Consider the following 25,987-nt stretch of genomic DNA (forward strand, 5'->3'; position numbering starts at 1 on the left):
ATCAGTTTGACCCACAATATAACATGAGGGTGGATGAACCTTTTAATGACCTTTTTTGCTAGAAGCTAAAGAGTTAAAGAGATCATTTTCATTATAACCCGTTTTATTCACATGGCCTTTCTTTTTGATGCAGTGCCAGCTTGGCACTTTAGATCTGAATAATAGCATGTGATATCCTGGAAGAGATGTATTGATTGGTGGATAATGGGAAAGGGCGAGCAGTCTATCTGCAGGAATAAAGAGATGGAGACTGAAAAAGACAAGACACAGAATGGAGTAGGTGGAGATTTTTTTTTATTAAAATACCACAAGCTTAATCATACCTGTTTTTAGTGTACATTATTATTTTATTAATACAATGTAAGCGTTGATCCTGAAGCTAGTGAGCCTCCAGAATCTAGGGGCAACATTGAGGAGCAATCAGGCTAAATGCCCAACACCTGAGCACATGGTTTTAAAAGGAGCAGAAAATCAGTCAGAAGGTTTGATTCTTTGTCACAGATCATGCTGGAGGACTGAGAGGTTTTCTCTCACCCTCATTACTCTCTCTCTCTCTCTTCATCTCAAATCTTCATCTAGAAAAACACAAAGACTTTACAAAGAAAAGAAAGTTTAAAGTAAATTTGGGTTAGGATTCATGGTTTCCAAATTTCTCATTGTTTTCTTCTGCATTTATCATTTATTTTAGGAAAGATTTATGTTTAAGTTCTTCTTTTTCTGATTGTTTTTGATGTAGCCAATGTTTTTCACTTGGCATCCTTTGTTCTCAGTTTCCCGCCCAAACAATTCCCAAAACAGGTGTGCTTTCGGTTTTCCTTTTACACCTATTTAGAGTGAATTGTTTCGTATCCCATCTAAATATGGGTATATTTCGCTGAAGCAGCATGGTGGAGTGAAGGGGTTCTCAGCTGGCAGGGGTACCATTACACAAAACCCCAATTTTAAAAGATTGGAACACTGTGTAACATATAAATAAATAACTGTTTTCACAAAACAGTGTTTCCTGAAAGTGATTGAGCCCATGCAGCGCCTCCTGAGGGCCCAAAGATCACTAGCATCCAAGCTTGACTGTTGGCCTTGTCCCTTACACATAGGGATTTCTCCAGATTCTCTGATATTATGGGCTGGAAATGGTGTGATATCCAAAGTTTTTCCAATTATACATGGCGAAACACTTTCTAAAAAAAAATGAATTAAGTTTTTTGCATATTGGTAAAGCTCTGTCCATTTTTGCTTCTGAAAAATTGGGCCTCTCTAATAGTTTTTTTTTTTACATCCAGTCATTTGACTTAGTTCTAAATAGCCACTATTACAGATGTATTCACTGTACTTTTTTAGCCTTTTGTTTTTTAAGATGCATTGCTGACATCAAATCCAAAATTAGCTGTTTTTATGAAATAGTGAAATGTTTGCCAAGTTTAAATGTTATTTTGTTTAGTTTTTCATTTTTAATTACAGTGAAACAGTGGCTCTTTAAAGAGTAACACCACTTGAAAAACATTACATTACAATACAATGCATTTCTCCTCTGTAATATTAACTGGCAGGTTGTGTTCAACCAAGCATTTGCGACACATGATGGACATATCTGTGGGTTTCGCTCTCATGCTGTAGTCACACATGCACCCGTCTGACTTATAAAACGGAAGTGGTGCACAAGCAGTGCCCATGTTATAAAAAAAACTCATGCAAGTGACACAATTTCAAGCAACATTATTTTTTGCATAATAGCGGCTGCTATGGTCCTTGGGCTCTTGCCTAACCTGCCTAAATACAGGCTTTGCTACAAGCCTCTTAGATCACAACTGTTTAGATGCAAAGTAAATTTGTAACAGAATAAAAGCAGCACTAAACTTCACAAAGTATAATTATGTGCTCTTCTTTCACATATAATTACAGCTAAAAACCAAATTTAACTAATACCAGTTCCATTAGGAGCTCACCTGCTTTAAAATCTTTAAACGCTAATATACCAAACCTGATATAATGATAACTAATAATAATAATATGTTAGACTCCATGAGTTGAGCCATTCCTGAATATGTATGTAGAAAAATGGCTGAAATATATGCACCATATTAAAAAATGCCAAGTTGAAATAAGTAGGAATGTACAGCTCTGGAAAAATGAAGAGTGTACTTCAGTTTCTGAATCAGTTTCTCTGATTTTGCTATTTATAGGTTTATATTTGAGTAAAATTAACATTGTTGTTTTATTCTATAAACTACAGACAACATTTCTCCCAAATTCTGAATAAAAATATACACATTGCTATTCCGAGAATCTATTGAAAAATGTCTGAAACAACAAGTCTGGCCCCTGACTGCTGTGTGAATGGGAAATGTCTTAACACCAATCATGGTGCCAGTTCAAGGATGAAGTTCCGCCTCTCAGGAGAAACAGCCAATCAGCTTGCTGGGAAGGAAAGCCCCTTAGGACTACTATTTATTAATATTTCTTTAAATAATTTGTTACTGAAAATGTGTCATAAAAGGTACAAGAACAATTGAGAAACAAGTGAATTGTTTACATTATTATGTTGTTAAATGAAACCCATTGTTGATGTACTGTTTTGCATACTTTATTGAGGAATGGATTACTGATATATTCCTGAATATATCTGGTCCTTTAGTTAAAGCTCATGAGACTATTTTTAGCTCACCAACAGTCATTTTGAAGAATTTGTGCACTCTTTGTTCAATTTTAAATCCATTGAATAAAAAAAATATATAACATATATGAGAGTGCATTCCTGCCGATAAAGTGGAGACTTCATGTAAATATAGAGAAAAGTGGTTTAATTTGGGCTGTATTATGAGAATTACTAATGTAGGAATGTCCACGGCATTTCAGTGTCAACAAAGGTAGACCTATCAGATTCTGATCATCTAACTGTAGTGTGTATGGTTCAGAGGTGATTATTTTACTGAGAGCACTTCAGATCTGCTGTACTGTAGAAAATCTCTTTTTAATTTTATAAATATTAAAAGGTCTTTATACATGTTTACAGTATAACAAACACTCAGTCCCATGAACACATACCTCTGTGCAGAGTTAGCTGGTAATTGCTGTGGTTTGTTCTATGTAGGTCAGAACAGAGTGCACAGAATGAATCTGCGCTCATGAATGGAAATGCTTTTCTGTGGTTCTAGTTCCTGTCTGCTGCTGTGTTTACTGGTTCCAGCAAGCCTGGCACATACAAGCCAGAGTTTCACACCACGCTTTAGCTAAAGTAGGCTAAAGTACACATGGAAACGAGAGGCAGAGGTATCAAGGCCTTGGGTCACAGGCCTGTTGATTGACAGGCCAGAGAGTTAACACATACTTTCCTGATCTGCTATCTGGGTATGCTGTAAACCAGTGGTTTCCAGGTCATGCTTTTTGCAAACCACTGATCTGCACAGTTTCACGTTCTTCTCGCTCTATCTGTCATCAGATAATCACCAAGGCCTTCGCTGGGTGAAGTACAGATGCTAGATTATGAAGGTCAGTGTTTATAGTAAAGAACATTTATTATTATAACTAGTCCCCAAGTTTGTATTAAATAATGTAAAACAGTACAGGTTTAGATATATTGTTTATTAAATGGCTTCATCAAGCACAGGAATAAAGCATGACATGATAAAATTCAATATGGCCAACCATAATCTCACTTGGGTCCCATCTAGGAATTGTACAGCCCAGATTAGGCCCATGGATAACCCTTCCTGGTCCTATCACTAACCCTAATTGGGCGCCAACATGCAAAACCTATGGATGAAACTTTCTGGGACACAGTTGGGCTACCTATTTAGGTCCCACACAATGTAAAAACATTTAATTGGGTTACTAAATAAAATAAATATCATTTAACTGTGGAACATTTACAGAAGCTAATTGGATAATTGAGCAACTTGACTGCCTGGCCGCAGTGTTGTAGGTCATAGGAGCAAGTTACATTTTTTATTACTGTGAAGTGAGGGTTTATGCTGGATTACCTTTCCCTTGTAATAAGAGAGTTGGCTGGCAGAAGAGAAGCAGGGCAATTGTATCATATATTAAGAAGCAAAAACAGAAGCTAATCTCCTCTGAGTAAAAATTAGCATTACTGAGTGACTAATAAGTGCCTCACTGCTCTTTATTAAGTATTAACCCCAAAAGGAAGGTAACTGTGGTCGCCAAGGCTACACACTGATGTTGAGTTCCAGGTGAATATGCCCTTTATGCAAATAAATGATGCCAGGAACCAATAGGGAAGATGGACTTATGTATGTAATGTACTAACACATGTTAAGTAAACTTTACCATTGCCTTAGCTGTTCATTTAATATTTACTCACAATATGGAGCAAAGTTAACTCATTAAAGTTTACTTCTTATACCCCTTATGGCCCAATTCTAACCCCAAATCAATCCTCATAAACCTTTATTTAGTGTATTGGTCTGATGTACAACCATTATTAACCACTATTGAATATTTCTGAGCCCTTCTGTTGCTTCAGTCCGGATGGTATAGTTGTTACTGTCCTCATATGTTTTTATTTTATCATTATCAGGATATATAAATATAAACACTGCAGACTGTGTTCACATGACGTAAGACTGGAGGCAGAGTGAGGCCAAGCAAGGGACAGGTCCACCGGGAATCAATAAACCACACTACTACTTAGCCTGGGGAAAATAAGATCAGTCAAGCTGAATTTGTCATGTTCCACATTGATAACGGAATATCTAACTTTATCTCACATCACGCCGCTTTTTCGTCCTCATTGTTCACCCCTGATGGTTATGTATGGGACTGCATCGCTACAGACAAAAAGTTGAAGACCCCCAGCCTGTATATATATGTGTAAATGTCAAATTTGCGTTTGACACACTCCTCTTTCCTCTGGGTGGGCTGGACCCTGAGGTGTCTGATGGTTATGAAGTCTTTGTGTGTGTGTATATGTGTATATATAATAAAATATCACTTGTGAGGCATACACTCACATGTAGGGAACGCATAGGTGTATTTTTTAAACCGCAATTTTGGAGGACTGACAAATCTATCCCTATTATACAGATTATTAACTCCAGATTATTGCTGGTCGTTCACCTCGCAAGAAAACAATGACCTACTCTACTCTTTTTATAGCTCTTATCTTCATCATCGGTGAGTAACCTTAACGCACTACAAGTTTCTGTACACAGTCTTTTCTGTTTAGATTTTTATGATTATTTATATTTTTAGGTCGTATACATTTATATTTAATCATTTTAATGTTTTACATGTTGTAAAAGATTTTTTTTTTACGTTATTTATGTAACACATTAAGATTTTGTTTAATTTATTTTGCCCAAATGAGATTTCTAAAAGATTTATTTACTATGCAATAATATTTCCTGTTTAGTACATTTACTCGTCTTTTCTGGATATCGTGAATAAATACTTTTTAATCGTAATAATGCAAATTTTTTACTGTTTTTTTTCTGTAAGTGGTGATTTTTAGCAATAAATTCTGATTATACTGACATAACTGAGTTTCTTTTTTTTGTAATAAAGAAGTCCTATAAATTAATTACAACAATTAATATTTTTCAGAGAGTTTGTCATGCTTTTTTAGTTTTTAAGTAGATCTTGATACATTTGTGGCTTAGTAAACTCTTAACTCTAACCTTAATAGTCTCACACGCAGCAATAAACCTGCCAATAACTGCATCGCACACAAACCCATGTACTGCCAATTATGCACTTATAACCTTTAGAAAATAAACTATGTTTAAATTGCCTCTCCCCACTCTAAGACCGTGAATAATAAACCCATAACCCAAAATTAAAATTGTACTTTTTTACACTTTATACTCTATATTATTCTCATTTAGCATTATTACTGCAAACACTACTTCACCATATTTTTATATTTTTTATTTATTTATTATTCTATTTAGGCTGATTAATTGTGTTTTTATTGTTGTTTTTTACATATCGACTAAATTAACTGTATTGTATTCATTCTATTACTTTATTACTGATTCCACATGAATTATCTCCAGCTCTAATTGGAGATCTGATAAAGAATATATTTCTAATAATGAATAAAACTAATGCATAGTGAATAAATCAATTAGAACATTAGAAACGTATCTTTCAGGCTTTATAAAACGAGGAACAATACTTCAAAGCATTACATTTAATTGTAACACACAGGTTTAGCGTTGATTATGAGTGATAATTAAATATTTGCATAAAATGCATGCAGTATGAGTGGATGCAGAACACTGCTTATTTCACATTTCTGATGTTTAATGTGTTTCAGATGTGAGAGCAGCAGCTGTTGGAGATGAAGAGGAGACAGTAGAAGCTACAGAAGGAGAAACTGTAACTCTGAAGACTAACTGGACTGCAGTAAAGAGGGATGATATGATACAGTGGACTTTTGGAACTGAAGGAACTCGTATAGCACGACTTTTTAACAATGTAAACCTCATTGGTTATGGTGAGAAATTCAGAGACAGACTGCAGCTGAACTCACTGACCGGATCTCTGATCATCAGCAACATCAGAACCACAGATACTGGACTTTATAAAGTAGTGTTCAGCAGTGAATACACCTCAATCCAACACTTCAGTGTGACTGTTTATGGTGAGTAATAGCTGAAATTAAATATCTGTAAACAGTAAACAGGTTATCTTTAAATCTTTAAACTACAGATTTGTATTTAAACAATTAATTTGAACTGCTATGAAATCTCAGACAGACTGTTTAAATGTAAGTGGAAACATTAAACAATAAGCAAATATATACACAGGAATACACTGAATTAAAATGCATTATTCATGGCAGATGGTAAATAGACTCTAGATGCTCCTACTGGCTGTGGCTTTCATATATCTTTTCTGACTGTCCTGTAAATTATACATTTTAACAGTTTAACAGATAGATTTTCTCTAATCTAAATAATATATAATAAAATCTCAGCATAACAGGTTTGAAAATAACAGGGTGAAAAGGCAATCCACATTTTAATACAGTATAGATCTATTTAGCTTTCCTGTAAATTATACATACAGTTAAACTAACAGAATTATGATTGATGTATCTAGGATTATTCCTAGATACAAACCTTCACAATCTGTAAGTGTACACCACTGATCTGCACCATATGACTGGATTGACTGTGTTTTTAGCTAATAGTAGCCATAATTCAATATTGATCAGAGATAGTAGCAGCACATGGTATTTGGTATTTAGCATGTTATAACATTGTAGTTTGCTGGAGGTTTGTAAATTTAAACAATAGTTTACTATCACTTATTCATATAACAATGAATTTATCTTTAAAAAAAAATATATATATATATATATATATATATATATAGAGAGAGAGAGAGAGAGAGAGAGAGAGAGAGAGAGAGAGAGAGAGAGACAAATTTTCTTTGTATAATATTGAATTCCTGTATAATGAACATATTGAAACTATAAAACATTACATATTTGGCTGATTGAAGAAGTAATGATGGTGATGAAGCTCTAAGATAGTGAAATAAATGCTAACAGTAGTTTGTTCTGTTTTGCAGCTACATTACCTGTACCTAACATAACCCGTTGGTCTCCAGAAAGCCGGTTTGTGTCTAGGTCACCGAGTCCAGGATGTTCTGTGGTGTGCTCTGTGAGGAATGGGTTTAGGGTGACTCTCTCCTGGTACAATGGGAGCCATCAATACTCCAACATCAGTGATCATGATAAAAGCATTCTCTCATTACCACTGAATGTTGAACAGTATGATAAAAGCATCTACAGCTGTGTAGCAGCAAATCCCATCATCAACCAGACAGTACAGCTCAATACAACCTTTCACTGTTCTTCCACAGATAAAACAAGTACGTGATTTTATTTTTCTCTTGTCTAATTCATTTATATTTCATTTATACTAAAAACTGTTTAAACATCTGGAGTCTTTTCCACCTCATTAAGCTGATCAGGGAACTTATGAAGGAATATGTAGTTAATCGAGTGGAAACTATTACATTTTATTATCACTGAAGAGTTATAACATTTTCACTGAGCATTTGCTACATAAACTCGTAATTGTAGCAATTTTGGGGGAAAAGTTCTAGTTGCTTTTTATCTAACAATCTAATAATTCCCAGTACTGGTCATGGAATATCTTCTGCCCTGCATATGTTTGTGTTTTCCCTGCTCAAAATGAATTGATAGCTTATTCTAAAACTTAATAACTCATCTGTATACAGTAAAGGATCCTTCAGGACTGTGATTTGGAACTACATCTACACAATTCTAAAAAGTCAGGTGTCTTTTAATGTGTCTAACATTACAGGATCATCAATGTCTTATTTTTTATTTCAAAATTCTCCACACATTCTGTACTGGGAACAGGTGAGACGTGCAGGCAGGCCAGTCCAGTACCTGAACACACTCCTTTCTGAGCCATGTCTTTGTAATGTGTGCAGCATGTGATTTTGCATTGTCTTGTTGAACAGTGTATTGACTTCCCTGGACAAGATGTTGTCAGCAAATGTTGCTCTTAGTGTACTTTTCTTACTAATGCTCCACTCAAAAATATGTACTGACACCCCCATACACTAACAGACCCTGTATTTTGATAGATTATGACAATCTAAACGGATACCTGTAAGAAATCACATTATTTTCTTTCTTTTTTTTTCGATATGTCACTTATGATGTCTCTTTTTAATACAGGAACATTAACAAATGAAATGAAGTTGAGTTGATAAAACATAAATGTCATGGGGTCATACTGTCTGTAGTCAAATAAAAGTCAAAGTAAATGTAAAAAAAATAATATATATATATATATATATATATATATATATATATATATATATATATATATATATATATATATATATATATATATTTATTTATTTTCTCCTTGTCTATTACAGAACCCATTCACTTTATTTTCTGGCTGATACCTGTACTGCTGCTACTGGTAGTGATAGCTGTAGTCATTTATCTGTGCCATCTAAAATCCTCTAAAGAAAGATCAACAGGCAAGTATTTTTATACTGTTTTTATCATTAATGTTATATCATTAAAGTGCTGTACAGGTGTACTGATTGTATATAATAACAGAATCTCTCCAATACTGTTACTGTATTAGTATCAGCACCAGTACTAGCACTTATTGACATCAGCAATAGGGAGCACTGATAGCATAAATATTATATTAGAATATAATTGGAATATAATTACATATACATATACTGTATCTTACAAAAGGGAGTACACCCCTCACATTTTATATTTATATTTTATCATACCTTTTTATGGGACAACACTGAAGATATGACACTTTGATGTGTGAATTTACTGTGCCCTCAATATAACTCAACACACAGAAATTAATGTCTAAACCGCTGAGAACAAAAGTGAGTACACCCCTGTGCACAATTAACCATTTTGCCTGCCCATGTCATGTGACTTGTTTGTGTCATATTTCAGCTGTACACTAAATACTTTACATTGTATCAAAGTACCATATCTACAGTGTTGTTGCATGAAAAGATAAAATAAAATATTCACAAAAATGTAATGTATCTCACCTTTGTAATTATATAAGCAAACATTATTTTATAATCAATGTCATTTGCGTCTTGCACTTTTGCTTTGTAGATTATTTATTGGCACTGTTATATGAAAACGTGATATCAGTGCATCCTTATGAATAATAATAAGGATCTGTTGTTTATTGTTAAACAGTTCAGGCGCCTAAAGAAGAAATAGTTTATGCTGAAAGAGTACAACCCATGGTAAGACTAACTGTTTTATTATATGCAGTAAATTGTCCTGTCTGCCTCCCTGCAATGCCGTGTTCATCACAGGAACAAGGTTAGCTTGCTTTTAGCTTCTTGCATTTTTCTTGACTGATCATGTGTTTTTGTGAATTTTATAAGCCCTGTGCTTTTTGTGTTGCTTGTTTTAATGTTTTACTGGGAAATTAGTAAAATTACAGAGACCATGCGTGTTCAAAATAGTGTAAAACTCACTGGTGAAACAGCTATACATCAAAATGAGCAAGTGATAAATGATATTCAGTGAGTAGATTCTGTATTATAGACCAGCCAAAAAGAGAGTGTCGACCAGGACAGCTGTGTGTGTGTGTCTGCTTGTACACCCATTTGTTTGTGAGAAAGACAGCCACCAGTCTCTGTAAACATGGTCATGTGATCATTATCTGATGACCTCATATCTTTGCTCATTTTGATATTGTATGATAGCTTCATGAATCAGAGGCTGAACTGTGCATTTGCTTTCCTGCAAGCTTCAGTGTGCAAACCATGGCCTTTAGAGGCTTCAGATTCAAAACCAAAAGTGTAAAGCAATGGTATATTTACTTCCTCAGGTTAGTACACTTTTAATTTCAATCATTGATTCTAGAAGCTTTTTCTACAAACATATATAGCTGTGTTTTGCCATAAGTCATAGGACATGAATTAGTCCCATGTTGGCGTCCCATGATGTCCCATGATTTATGACATTTGATGTTTTCCTGCTACACACATGATACTGTAGACAAAAGAATACTAATCTTTGGTAATGGAACATCCCATTCATCTTTCACTCCCTATCAGGCCTCACTCCAATAAACTCCTATAATTCATGTCCCTTTGCCACGAGCAGGCTGAACAGGGTTCAAACTCACTCACAAGATAACACCTCACAACTTATACAGCTGCGATCATTCCCAAGACACCACTTAGTGAACACTTCATTATAAATACACACTGCTATCTCTTAGCTTTTGGTATATCAGAGTATAAGAGAGTCATTTCTTTAATATATGCTGATTATTTGTTTTCTCTTATCAGGAGGAACCAGGGGAGAATCATGACTGTCTTCTGACCCTTGTGAACTACTACTCAATAAAAAAACATTAAGAAAATCCTAAAAATAATAATAAGACTTATGTTTCTTAACTCTGAGTGATAACACTACTAAACTTAACCACTTAACTTACATCTAGCACCTTTGTATTGGAAATGATTTTTATTATACAGCTAATAGTTGGCTATATTAATAGAAAACAAGTTCAGTCAGCCAAACTGAGGGATGCATAAAAAATATAAAAAAAAAGGTTTGTGAGTTTTAAATAAATGTTATTTGAATATATGATGTTTTTGAATTATGTAAACAGCTGAATTGATCTCAAAAATATTTTATTTATGTAATATTTATATTTTAGAAAAAGCTGTACTGATACTGGCTTGATTTCTAAGTGCACATGTGATTACACAGTGTGAAGATCTGGTGAATAGAAGGGTAGAGTGTCAAGTTTCACTTCTTCCGCATTACAAAAAGGAACAGCTTCAGCACGTGGGAAGACAGAAGCTATGAACAAAGACGTGTTTCAAGACAAGACTGCAGCAAGATTACAGATGGATCTGAAAAAAAAGTCCCCACCAAAAAAAGGTCACACATTCTAATATTTTGTTAGACTGCCTACCGATTTGATTAAGGCACGCAATTGCTGTGGCTTTGTTTCAATAAGCTTGTCAAAAGATTTATTTTGATCCAGTGTTGCATTGATGATGGTAGAGTCTGACCGCTGCACAAAGTCTTCTCCAGCACATCCCAAAGATTCTCAATGAGGTTAAGATCTGGACTCTGTGGTGAACTCTCTCTCAATCCATGTGTGAAAATGATAAATGATGAGCTCATGCTCCCTGAACCCTGAACTCTTTCACAATTCCAGCACCATGAATCCTGACATTGTTAATCTTGGAATATGGCCGTGCCATCAGGGAAGAAATAATCCATTGATGGAATAACCTGGTCTATATTCAGTATATTCAGGTAGAGTCAGCTGACCTCATTCTTTCAGCACATACTGTTGCTGAACCTAAACCTGCAGACCAACTGCAGCATCAACCAACCCCACATCATTTACTTATTTACATCCAGGTGGAGACTTTATTTTTTTGGTCAGGCAGTGTACATACGTTTTTAATGAGCATATGTGCATCAGAAACAGGAAGACTAGTGCATCACAAATTAAATCACCATTAACATTTTAATATAATATTATAGTCAATTTGGCTTTTAGAGAAGGGGAGGGGGGGGAGTAGTGCACTATAAGTACTCTGTGGGCGTGGCCTTAGCTTTTGTTTTTAATGGCTTTATTTTTCTAACATTACTTTTACTTTTATACTTTAAGTAGGTTTGAAACCAATACTTTTACACTTTCACTTGAGTAAAGGCTTTTCTGGGTTAACTACAACAACCCACAGCATGCAAGTGAAACTGGAGGATGTACTGTCCAGCTTTTGTCTGTCTGCAGACCTCCAGTGTGAGGCTCGCAGAAATCTGGGACTCAGACACATTTTCAGTCTCTAAACACGAAGCGCGAGCCCTTCTCCCTCCTGCTCCGATGAGCACGCGGCGACCGTAAGGCGGCGGTTAAGACGCACACATCACAAGTGCTGATGGCGGGACCGCGGTACCTCACGTCTTTCACTGCTCTTCTCTGCTGTTAATAGAACTAGTCATGTGTTGGTCACCAATAATAATAAGCAAATAATAAGCATTTTCTTCACCCACTGGATCCAGCATCCCCAGTATAAAAAGAGCGGACTAATGTGGATCTTCTGCTGCGAACATTTCTTCAGGATTCTTCTCTTTCTTTTGTTTCCACTAATCTTCTGTAATGGTAAGACCTGATTTACAGCTTTAACGTTTACTTTACACACCAGCAAACCTTTAACTGTGTCCTAAACGTCCAAAACACTTTTATATACCTTGAAAATGCTTTCTTAATTATTTTATGTTAGTCAAAAAAGGAAATAACGCTGGTTTGATCAGACTGGCTTGCTGAATCATGGTGGAGCCCTTAACAGTACAGTGCAGTTTCAGTACAGTACACTAAAACATATGTTAATCAAAGGGTTCTTCTACTGATTCGACCGACAGAAGGACCACATTGGGTGAAGAACATGTTTATAATGGAAATGTGAACACTGAAAAGAAGCTTTCAAAAGTCTAGAGAATGATCACTTGATATAAAGGTTCTTGTCATGTGTATTTTAAAAAAAGTGTTTATTCTGTGGCAGCCCTTAAAGAAACGTTTGAAGAACATTTGAATAATTTATTTGCAAAAACAGATATGTCAAATGTTCTTTACATCAAGTGATGATTCTTTATACCTTTGACAACTTTGTTTTAGTCTTTACATTTCTGTTATATATAAATTGAGAGTTGAATAGAATTAAAAAGAAGCTTACAAGATTGTAGAATTAAAACAAATTGCTTAAAATTTGATGGCAATGATATACAATGTCACATTACACTCATTTGTATTAAAACATAGCGAATGAGAAGGATTGTATGTTCACAGATGTTCTTCAATAGAAGTATTATGGCTACAAGTTAATGCGTTAATCATGACTGGCTAAGTCAACATCCACAATGCTGTTTTTTTTACGACAACAGCCTTTGTTAGATGATTATTTTACAAATATCTATTTAAGCCCAGTGTGAACAAGAATTGGGCCCAACTAAAACAGTATATAGAGTATTGTGCAGAGGTTATAAACATTCATCTAAGCTGTATGTGTGATTTTACTATAAAAACTGCAGCTTCTATTAAAACGGATGCAAGAAAAAACACAGACAAAGAATTTCTCATTCTGAATGAAGTAGTTGAGATCTTTCAATTTCATTTTTCTAAACTGAATAAAACATCATGTGTTTTGTCTACTATTTTCAGTATCTACCAGTTCCCATATAAAGTCAGCTATTTGACTTGCAGTTTGAATTTGACTTGTTCTGACTTGTATCTGATTCCAGAAGTTCTTGTTTAACTGCCTCAAGCCTGTATATCATTACTTGTGGGAAGAGGGAAAAAAATGTTTATTAGCTGATTTTCAATAAGAAAAAGAAAAAATAAACAATATTTTGCACAAGTTTAGCGTGAATTGACAAAGAGAATATGATGTGTTTACCTACACACAGTTAGCACATAAATATAAATTTATATCTGAAGAGGCCACATGTACTCCTTCATTATGTGAGAGACCCCTGGGCAAATGTTGCATCGTTGTTTAATTTAAATAATAATTTTAAAGTCTGGGTCAGAACATCTCCAAAACATGAGACAAAACTTGTTGACTATCAATTTTCCTGACAATCAGAGAAAATTTAATAAAGTATGAGCCATTTATATGTCTTAATTCAGGCTTAATGTGATTCAGATGTGAGAGCAGCAGCTGTTGGAGATGAAGAGGAGACATTAGAAGCTACAGAAGGAGAAACTGTAACTCTGAAGACTGACTGGACTGAAATAAAGAGGGATGATATAATACTGTGGACTTTTGGAACTGAAGGAACTCGTATAGCACGACTTTTAAACAATGAAATCTTTATTGATGAGAAATTCAGAGACAGACTGCAGCTGAACTCACTGACCGGATCTCTGATCATCAGCAACATCAGAACCACAGATACTGGACTTTATAAAGTAGTGTTCATCAGCAAACACACCTCAATCAAATACTTCAGTGTGACTGTTTATGGTGAGTAAAACATGAAATTAAAAATCTGTAAACAGTAAACAGGTTATCTTTAAATCTTTAAACTACAGATTTGTATTTAAACAATTAATCTGAAGGCGTATTATTAAGTAACTGCTGTGACTGTTTAAATGTAAGTGGAAACATTAAACAATAAGCAAATATATATACAGGAATACGCTGAATTAAAATGCATTATTCATAGCAGATGGTAAATAGACTCTAAATGCCCCTACTGGCTGTGGCTCATCATTGAGTATAATATAAAGAGCTTCTTCTCTGTAATCCCTTTAGTCTCTGGGTTGCTGCTGTTTAGTTTGTTTCTGGAAGCATGAGTAAGAGTCTGCTGTCTGGAGGGGTTTTCCTTTTGAGATCCTGGTATTTTTATGTGAAACTTTAGTAGATGTCTGATTAAAGGTGTAAATAATATGGCTTAAAATCTCAGCATAACAGGTTTGAAATTAACAGGGTGAAAAGGCAATCCACATTTTAATACAGTATAGATCTATTTAGCTTTCCTGTAAATTATACATACAGTTAAACTAACAGAATTATGATTGATGTATCTAGGATTATTCCTAGATACAAACGTTCACAATCTGTAAGTGCACACCACTGATCTGCACCATATGACGGGATTGACTGTGTGTTTTTAGCTAATAGTAGCCATAATTCAATATTGATCAGAGATAGTAGCAGCACATGGTATTTGGTATTTAGCATGTTATAACATTATAGTTTGCTGCAGGTTTGTAAATTTAAACAATAGTTTACTATCACTTATTCATATAACAATGAATTTATCTTTAAAAAAAAAAAAAAAAAAATATATATATATATATATATATATATATATATATATATATATATATATATATAGCCAAATTTTCTTTGTATAATATTGAATTCCTGTATAATGAACATATGGAAACTATAAAACATTACATATTTGGCTGATTTAAGAAGGAATGTTGGTGATGAAGCTCTAAGATCATGAAATAAATGCTAACAGTAGTTTATTCTGTTTTGCAGCTACATTACCTGTACCTAACATAACCAGATGGTCTCCAGAAAGCCGGTCAGTGTCTAAGTCAAGTCCAGGATGTTCTGTGGTGTGTTCTGTGAGGAATGGGTTTAGGGTGACTCTCTCCTGGTACAATGGGAGCCATCAATACTCCAACATCAGTGATCATGATAAAAGCATTCTCTCATTACCACTGAATGTTGAACAGGATGATAAAAGCATCTACAGCTGTGTAGCAGCAAATCCCATCATCAACCAGACAATACAGCTCAATACAACCTCTCACTGTTCTTCCACAGATGAAACAAGTACGTGATTTTATTTTTCTCTTGTCTAATTCATTTATATTTCATTAATTCTAAAAAATCTGTTTAAACATCTGGAGTCTTTTCCACCTCATTAAGCTGATCAGGGAACTTATGAAGGAATATGTAGTTAATCGAGTGGAAACTATTACATTTTATTATCACTGAAGAGTTATAACATTTTCACTGAGCATTTGCTACATAAACTCGTAATTGTAGCAATTTTGGGGGAAAAGTTCTAGTTGCTTTTTATCTAACAATCTAATAATTCCCAGTACTGGTCATGGAATATCTTCTGCCCTGCATATGTTTGTGTTTTCCCTGCTCAAAATGAATTGATAGCTTATTCTAAAACTTAATAACTCATCTGTATACAGTAAAGGATCCTTCAGGACTGTGATTTGGAACTACATCTACACAATTCTAAAAAGTCAGGTGTCTTTTAATGTGTCTAACATTACAGGATCATCAATGTCTTATTTTTTATTTCAAAATTCTCCACACATTCTGTATTGGGAACAGGTGAGACGTGCAGGCAGGCCAGTCCAGTACCTGAACACACTCCTTTCTGAGCCATGTCTTTGTAATGTGTGCAGCATGTGATTTTGCATTGTCTTGTTGAACAGTGTATTGACATCCCTGGACAAGATGTTGTCAGCAAATGTTGCTCTTAGTGTACTTTTCTTACTAATGCTCCACTCAAAAATATGTACTGACACCCCCATACACTAACAGACCCTGTATTCTGATAGATTATGACAATCTAAACGGATACCTGTAAGAAATCACATTATTTTCTTTCTTTTTTTTTCGATATGTCGCTTATGATGTCTCTTTTTAATACAGGAACATTAACAAATGAAATGAAGTTGAGTTGATAAAACATAAATGTCATGGGGTCATACTGTCTGGAGTCAAATAAAAGTCAAAGTAAATGTAAAAAAAAAAAAAAAAAAAAAAATATATATATATATATATATATATATATATATTTTTTTTTTTTTTTCTTCTCCTTGTCTATTACAGAACCCAGTCACCTTTTTTTCTGGCTGATACCTGTACTGCTGCTACTGGTAGTGATAGCTGTAGTCATTTATCTGTGCCATCTAAAATCCTCTAAAGAAAGATCAACAGGCAAGTATTTTTATACTGCTTTTATCATTAATGTTATATCATTAAAGTTATTTTATTTATATAGTTTATATAGTTATTTAGTAATGTTATATCATTAAAGTGCTGTACAGGTGTACTGATTACACATGATAACAGAATCTCTCAGTATTGTGTTTGTAGTCCACATTAAGAACTTGTTTCACATGTACTGGCATCAGCAATAGGGAGCATCGATAGCATAAATATTATGTTAGAATATAATTGGAATATTATTATAGAAACATATACTATATCTCACAAAAGTGATTGTCCCATACCTTTTTATGGGACAAAACTGAGGATATGACACTGTGATACAGTGTACAGAAGTTAGTGTACAGCTACAGTATAACAGTGTGAATACAGTTTAGTATAATGTTTCTATAAAATTGAAATGGTTAGTTTAAAGTCATCTGTTGTTTATTGTTAAACAGTTCAGGCGCCCATAGAAGAAGAAATAGTTTATGCTGAAAGAGTGATTTTTGCAAAAAGGGTACAACCCATGGTAAGACTAACTGTTTTATTATGTGCAGTAAATTGTCCTGTCTGCCTCCCTGCAATGCTGTGTTCATCACTGGAACAAGGTTAGCTTGCTTTTAGCTTCTTGCATTTTTCTTGACTGATCATGTGTGTGTGAATTTTATAAGGCTTGTGCTTTTTATGTTGCTTGTGTAGTATCTTGAGCTGCGATGTCATGTAGATGCATGAAATAAGTCTTTGCTGATTCTGTATTTGTGTATAAAAGAAAATTTATTACAGAAAAGACTAATTAGTACAAATAACAGCATCATAACAAGCACCCGGGTTTGCTTGTGAGGGAGCGTTGATGCTGATCTGATCCTGAGCTCTCTTTAATTTCCAAAATCCCACCTTATATGCTCAAAAACATCACATCTGGAAACAATTTTCTGTCATACAAAAGTACAGTATCAGTGAAGACTCATTTCATGCATCTACATGACATCGCAGCTCAAAATACTACACTTGTTTCATGTTTTGCTGGGAAATGAGTAAAATGACAGCAGCCATGTTTGTTTAAAATAGCGAAAAACATGCAAACTGCTCTATGTCTCACTGCTGAAACGACCGTACATCAAAATGAGCAAGTAATAAATTATATTCAGTAGATTCTGTATTATCGACCAGCCAGAGAGGTGTGTGTGTGCGTGTGTGAGAAAGACAGCCACCAGTCTCTGTAAACATGGTCATGTGATCATTATCTGATGGCCTCATATCTCTGCTCATTTTGATGTTGTATGATAGCTTCATGAATCAGATGCTGAACTGTGCATTTGCTTTCCTGCAAGCTTCAGTGTGCAAAACTTTGTTCAACAGACTTTAGAGGCTTCAGATTCATAAAACACAACGATAATGCCACTATGCCTCCAAAGTGTAAAGCAATGTTATATTTACATCCTATACATGAGTCAGTATTATAAATATTCTTTGTGAAACAGTTAAAATCCACAAATTGATGAATTTATTCACATTTACTACCAAATATGTTTTCGGTTGCTAAAAAGGACATCTAAAAAATATCAACAGGAAGTTCATTTAAATAAAATTAAAGTACACTAAAAGGTTTCTGTTATAAGTCTGATTTTTTTAAGGTGCTCTTTAAGATAATGCTCCATCTATTGTGTTCATAAATTATGTATATGTGCAACAAACTACAGCATCCGTGCTCATATACAGGCTTAGTAATATTAGGCTGCCCTCATTTTTCTCATTCGTTAGGCAGCCTGTGTGTAGTAAGCTAATTATATTTTATATTTTGTTTAAATAATATGTATTTAATTGCTTTTGTAGGTACTCATTGTATTGTTTTACATTTAATCACCTTTAAAAAGGAACCACTGTTTCACATATTGACACTATATAGCGCAACAGTTTTTTTTATTATTTTGTCTACACAATAGACGTAACCCTGAGGAGTATTTTATATCATGTCTTCTAACATTTGTCTTGTTTTTCACATTTTTGACAGGACCATAATGGAGCAGAAGACACAGTGTACTCAGGTGTAATGATCTGATATGATTTAATTCATCCCTGCGTTTCATTCTCCTCAGTACTTCTCAGCTTTAAAGCAGCGTGTTACAATATTCAGTTTCCAGGCACCCGTCTTGGAGCCAGTGGTGGAATAAATGATGGAGCCTTTCAAAAGAAGATGATTCACTGATTAAGAATAGCTTTCTTCTTAAGATTAGTCAGGTCTAAACTTGCTGGCCATGAGCAGCAGAAATGAAACTGAAACAACAAAGAAAAGGAACTTTTTTGCTCCATTAAAAAAATCTAGTATTTTTTTTTTTTTGAATATGGAGAAAACAGTCAGCCTCAGAACATTGGAAATGTATTTCTTCAAAAAATCAGACAGGCCAGGCAGTCTGTTCTAGGCAGGCCAAGGCCAAGTATTGCAGTCTGGAGGAGACATTCTTGGGAAATGCTTGCTGTGTGCGGACGAGTATTATCCTGCTGAAAAATGCCAGTTTACTGTGGCATGTCCTGCTCATATTGCTGAGCTGTTCGTGTGCCTCATATTGCTACTAGGGGTGACTGACTGTCGTATTTGATTGACTATAAGCAGGAAGGCAGGACTGAAGCACTTACCACCACTGTAAATGATGGTAACAGTGATTCGCTGATAGATGGTCTGGATAGCTGTCAATTAATTAAAACGACCATCTGCATTTCTCTGTCCAATGATTATCTCCCTCTCAAAGTCTGTTAACTGGGCAAAATGTCTTTAGGTGTGTTGTAGAGGCATGTCTAGCAGACAGTGATCTCTCACTAAGAGGGGCACTACTCAAAAGTAGCACCTGAGAGTTTTTTTTTTATAGGAGAGTGTACTCAGGACATACAGTATAAGAGACATAACTCTATGCCGAGTTTTTAACAACCCTGGGTGTGTTTTTGCTGTTTGTCAATTAGTTTTTCCCCATTTGCTGCAACTTCTAGTGTTCTGGAGACCAATTACTATCGATACTATTGATATTGAAACAAATCTCTGAGGATTTAATTACAATCAGCCAGAATAGCGGTTTATTGAGGTCTTAAAGTGATTGATTATGTGTATTACTAGTATTAGTTCCTGGTCACTGCACTGATTTGGGGGAATTGCTATTCTACAGTATAGGAAATGCTTTTCTGGGAAGTTTGTTGGATTATTGGAGCTGTTCTTTACAGTGCATTAAGGGAGCTGAGGTTTGTGTAAATACCTGTAGTCTTGTTTTTGTTACGCCTACACTGAAATACCTGCTGAACTAACCAGAAGACGTGTTCACACATGCTCCTCTCCAACAGTATGATGCTTCTGGAACTGGATGTCATGCATGGTTAAAACAGAACCTAAAAGAGTATTTTATGTGTAATATTTCTTTCTGTTTTACAGTATTTTAATTTTACTTAAAGCCTAACCAAGTATGTGATGTGTTTACTGTATTTCTTAGCAGCCACAATCTTCTTGAACATACAGAGTGTAAATGTTTAGTACAGCTTAGCAGTAAACGTTGAAAGGGTTTCTCGTTTACAAGTGTGGTAAATTAGTGTTTAATGAATTTAAGGTCAAACTATTACAGTTATCAGCTGTAATAGCTGTTTATTGTATTTTTGTATTTGACTTTAAGTGTTCTAACATTAGTATTGATCATGCCTTTTGTATTGACATACACTGATCAGCCATAACATTAAACCCACCTGCATAATATTATGTAGATTTCCCTCATGACCCTGTTCTTATTCAGTGGTTGCCCTTTAATTGATTACTGGCAGAATATTAATGATATTCATGTCACTTTTCAGTGGTTTTAATATTTTGGCTGATCTGTTTGTATACATACGTTTACTTTGGCTTATGCCCATTACTGTTTTACAGCGCCACCCCGTGTTCATCAAATGACTAACACTGCCTTTTTAATTCTGATGGTATTAGTTCATTTTATATTTTTATACTTTTTATATGTATTTATTTGGTTTACATATGAAAAGAGGTTTGATTGTGGATGGTACAGTTTCTTGCATGGCTTCTGCTCATGTTGTTGTTCAATGTCAAGACAATAAAGCGATAAAACGAAAGTAATGGGAACAGTGTGTTTTTTTTTTTATTTTGATCATTATTCTTACATATTTATTTAACATATTTACAAGAAACATCAGCTTCCATATTAGACCCATCAAATCATAGTGCATCCTGTTCAACTATCACCTCCTACACATCTATAAAAGCTTGTATTTATTGTCTGACGCGTTTTATTTTCACTTGCTCGCAGGTAAGCTGCAGAATAGTGTGGATAATTTTAGAGAAAATTGGCATTTGTTCAAAACCTGATTGATGTAGAGTTACAGACATTTAGATTTTCATCTAAATATGGGGACACCGTGAGTGGAATTAATATTCTTAAATAAAATTAACTGAAAATGCAGCAGAAAGTGTTTTCAGTCTCTTGAAAATAAAAAAAAGTGTAAAGATTGTGATGTCACTGATTATTTTCTTATCCCATGATCACTGGGTAGAAGGAAATTTTTAGACACAAATAAATAAATAAATAAATAGCTTGACATTTTTATAATAATAACTAAATGTTTAATTTTTAATGTATCCTGGTGGAGACGACCAACCAATCCGTGTGTGGCGTGTGTGTGCTCAGCAACAAAATCAATCCATTTGTGAAATGTCCATTTGGTGTATTTATTCTGACAGTGTAAATGAATTACATGTGTTAAACTCTATTACATTAAAAAGTGAAGATTTTAATTTATCTTATGTATCTTATTACATTGACAGATTTTCATAGAATTTCTGTAACTCTGTAAAGCCCTGTAGAGCATTTAATTGTGATATATTAAGTATCACAGTATCATGATATAATTTGTAATTATGTGTAATATGTATCGTATTAATACAGTATTGAGAGATGCTCAGTAAAATGTGCAGGATGAGGTTTGAGAACCACTGCCCTAGACCAACACATATCTCACAGCTCATTCAGCCACTTCCTGCTTTAAACACTGACAGTAGATAAGAGAGAGAGAACCGGACCCCACAGAGCAGCACTGAGACCCTCAGAAACCGAGAAACTCCTCAGCATTTTTAAGTAATGGATTCCAGCAGGAGAGCTTTCCTCTGTTTCCTCATCTTCACCACAGGTGAGCTGATTTAAATCAAACTCCAAACTCATGTTTGGTGCTGAGTGGCCATGTGCTCGGGCCGGCTGTCACACCTACCCCACCAGTTACACCTCAGTTATCCGGCTGGTAACCATGGCTGATTGAGATTTGGTGCATTAATTATTAAGCTTTATTAACCTTCAGAAGCTGATGTTTTGTGTATGATAATAACATTTCTTTTTAATAATACTTTATAAAATTATTGATCATGTCCATGATCATGTGATGATTTATACTGAAGCAGATTCACTGTGTTGTTTCAGGTGTGCTGTTCACAGCTGGAGAAGAGGTGGTTAAACTGCAGGAGCTGGAGGGAAACACTGTAACCCTCCATACTGGATTAACTGGAGTTCAGAGTGAAGCTCACATACTGTGGTTCTATAGATCTGAGAAATCAGATATAAAGATAGTGAACAGTCTGATCATTAGAGGAGAGGATATTACAGATTATTATACAGACAGATTCAGAGACAGACTGCAGCTGATCAGAAGCAGTGGATCTTTAACCATCAGAAACATCAGCAGAGAAGATTCTGGAGTTTATACATTAAACATCATTACTGGAACAAAATCAGACTGGAGATTCAGTGTTAAAGTTTATGGTGAGTAAATATATTATCTTCTTTTATAGGTTCTGCAGACTGAGTAGGAAAATGAAACAGCTATGGGTGTAGTTAAACCCTTTTAGAGACTCACTTAACCTTAAAACAACAACAGGGTTAAAACTGGAGTGAATCACACCTGTCCACTGTATATAATAGTTTGTGTGTCTGGTTGAAATCTAAATGATTCTATTTCTTCTGAAATGAGACACGACCCCCTCCTGGAAACTCTTTTTAATATTATTTACAATCAATGTTTTATTTCTTACTCAATGCCCCTAAAACTTTTCCCCAGTCAACGTATGTTCTCTCTTGAATATTGTAATAACGTACATACATCATCATTACATTCATACAGACAATATGTCATTAGAAAAAAATATATTTTGGGGTGTTACTATTTATTTAATCTTTTTGTAGGGTGTATTTATAAAAAAATCAAGAGTAGTACAACAGTTCTAATTTCTACTCAGTTTGTATGTGATTTTGTGATTCACAGCTCCAGCCCCAAAGCCGGTCATAAGAACTCGAGCTGAAAGACGTTCAGCTCTTCCCAGAGGCTCATGTTCTCCTGTGTGTTCTGTGGAGAACGGGGAGGATGTGAGTTTATCCTGGTATGAAGATAAAGAGAGAATCTCCAGTATCAGTAGAGCAGATTCCAGTGATTCCAGTCTTCATCTTCCTCTGAACAGAACCCTCCCAAACTGCTACACTTACACCTGTGTGTCTGATAATCCCGTCAGCAATCAAACCTCTGAGCTCAACATCACACAACTCTGTAATTTTAATACAGGTAAGTTACAACAGAGTGACTTTTACTTGTTTGCTGGTAACAGAAAGGTGAAGACGTTTTTGGGCATCTCCAAGTGTTTGTTCCTTCAGATAAATCCAAGTGTCCCTTTGATAATCTCAAAGGGTCCTTTAGGGTTTCCCTTTCGGCATCTTCATTTTTCCCTTTGCATGCAAGCTAATGCCGTGCGTAAAAGTGTGCTCCGTGCGTAAAAGTGCGCTCCGTGCGTAAAAGTGCGCTCCGTGCGTAAAAGTGCGCTCCGTGCGTAAAACCATATTCCGTGCGTAAAACTCCTTCTGTGCGTAAAAGTGAACGTCATGCGTAAAAACATATCCCGTGCTTAAAACTCCTTCTGTGCCTAAAAGTGCGCTTCCTGCGTAAAAGTGCGCATCATGCGTAAACACGTATTCCGTTAAAAATAGGGCCGTGCGTAAAAGCTCGTTCTGTGCGCAAAAATAATAAATAATAAACGTTTTAGAGAAAAACAAAGCAGAACCTTCTAACCAGAAAAGAATTTAAGCAGTCAGATGGTTCTTTAAAAGGTCATAGTTCTGCACAGAACCTCTGCTCTTACTGAAGAACCCCTGAAGAATCAAAAAGCAGAAAATGCATTACCTTTTGTTCAGGAACATCAGGATAAGAATAATCAGTTAATCAATTTATTAATATTCACTCTCTCTCTCTCTCTCAGATTGCCCCAGTGTCCGTTGCTGTGACTCAGTGGAGATGATGGTCCGATTGGTGCTTTCCGCTTTGGTGGGCGTGGCTACTGTTGCCATCCTGCTTTATCACTTCACCCCCAGAAGAGCCACAGCTAACACCGCTAACTGCTAATGTGCTTCTGATAGCAGAACACAATCTTCACTACTGTATAATAAAGACATACATACTGTATAAACTGTGTACAGCATCTTACTGTATATCTGCAAAGCATCACAATCAAAATACTACAGTACACATATTTCTCCTGTAAATCACAGTATAGGCAGTTTGGGCGGGTGTCTTTTTTTAGGAGTTTAAGCAAAAATTAAGCTTCATTAATGGTACATTTTCCATGATTTCTAACTCAGGTAGTAGTGATATTATTATGCAGACAGAGAGACAAGTTTATGTCCCCCATAAATGTATATAAACACTGTATGCAGTTACAGCAGGTTAGAGCATGTGTAGTTGAAATGTACAGAGAAATGCAGACAGTCTTTTAACATGTGTCTGTGGTGCTGAAATAATGGATGTTCTGTGTTTAGAAAGTAAGTATTTTTTTTTTTTTAAATTCTCAAAGTTTTTCCTAGCAAGAAGTTAAAGGTTATTCACACAAAATAAAAAAGAATCAATATCTGCTGAAAATTATGTCACTGTGTTCTTCCTGATGACCTCTCAAGGTCTGATGACAAGGTTAAACACTTCAGTGTGTACCACTAGGTGACGCCATTCTTATATATTTGCATTGGGGCCGATCTTTTAGAGGTAAAAGTCATTGGCTGGTGCTGTAAAGATAGAGGGCGCTCTTACTGGTATAAACTCAGTTCTGATCACAGGAAGGAGTCAGGTTTCTGTGGTCTCATTTGAATCTACAGGGCATCAGTGTGTTCACCACAGTGTTGGTTTGCATGTTAAAACATGTTCTTTAGAAGACTGTCTGGCAGGGCAAGGCTCTTTATATGGTGTTTTGTAGAGCAGTTACCCAATAGCCAAAAAGTCTGCTGTAAATGTGAACTGCTTGACTAGATACACATGATACACATGGTGATATAATACACACAGCATGACCTGAGGATATAGATATTAATATCTGTGTTTCATAACAAGCCTTTGTTGATTAACCCATTACAGCAACAGAACATGTGAGGAGAGGTTTTTTTTGTTGTTGAAAAGCTGTAGATCAGGGGTCGGCAATTAAGTTTGGCCGCGGGCCAGATTTTTTCCAAGCCATTACATGGCGGGCCACAACCCCTTGCGGGATGGGGGGTTTGGCGGGCGCGGTGGCGGGAGGGCGCTCTTAAAATGACAAGCAGACATTCCTATATATATATATACTATATATATATATATATTATATACCTTTTGTTAAATAAAAAATAAAAAAAACGAATAAAAAAAAAATAACAGAATAAAGAAGCTAGCAGTTATCTAACAGCCCGTGGCTCTATCAAAAAATCTTTAAGAAATTTTTCTGTTTTGGAAAATTAAGTTTCTAAATAAAGAGCATTTTTGAGACGGACAGTCAGATTTTTTTTTTTCATTATAGTTCAACCTCAGGGGCCAGATGTTTCTTGCTTGCGGGCCGCATCTGGCATCTGATTTTATACACATGTGGCCATGGAAGTGATTGGAATTATATTTATATATAATTAGTTGCGTCCAAACGTCAAATGTCTTTTGCATTTCTCAGCTGTAAACGAAGCATCACTAACTTTAGAACAGCCTTTTATAATGTAGA

General features: G+C 35.2%; 1 protein-coding gene across 1 annotated transcript; it reads left to right on the plus strand.

Moving 5' to 3' along the window:
- The first annotated feature begins 4,838 nt into the window (after window positions 1-4,838).
- On the plus strand, window positions 4,839-24,381 carry LOC107196868 (uncharacterized). Its single transcript, XM_049472400.1, has 11 exons — window positions 4,839-5,130; window positions 6,275-6,601; window positions 7,537-7,839; window positions 12,429-12,650; window positions 14,191-14,511; window positions 15,541-15,840; window positions 16,864-16,971; window positions 17,523-17,573; window positions 22,419-22,757; window positions 23,257-23,625; window positions 24,239-24,381. Exons 1-11 carry the CDS (start codon window positions 5,088-5,090, stop codon window positions 24,379-24,381), a joined length of 2,526 nt encoding a protein of 841 aa, XP_049328357.1. The 5' UTR covers window positions 4,839-5,087.
- Window positions 24,382-25,987: the final 1,606 nt, after the last annotated feature.

Source organism: Astyanax mexicanus, chromosome 25 (genome assembly GCF_023375975.1).
Source record: "Astyanax mexicanus isolate ESR-SI-001 chromosome 25, AstMex3_surface, whole genome shotgun sequence".
Lineage (NCBI taxonomy): Eukaryota > Metazoa > Chordata > Actinopteri > Characiformes > Acestrorhamphidae > Astyanax > Astyanax mexicanus.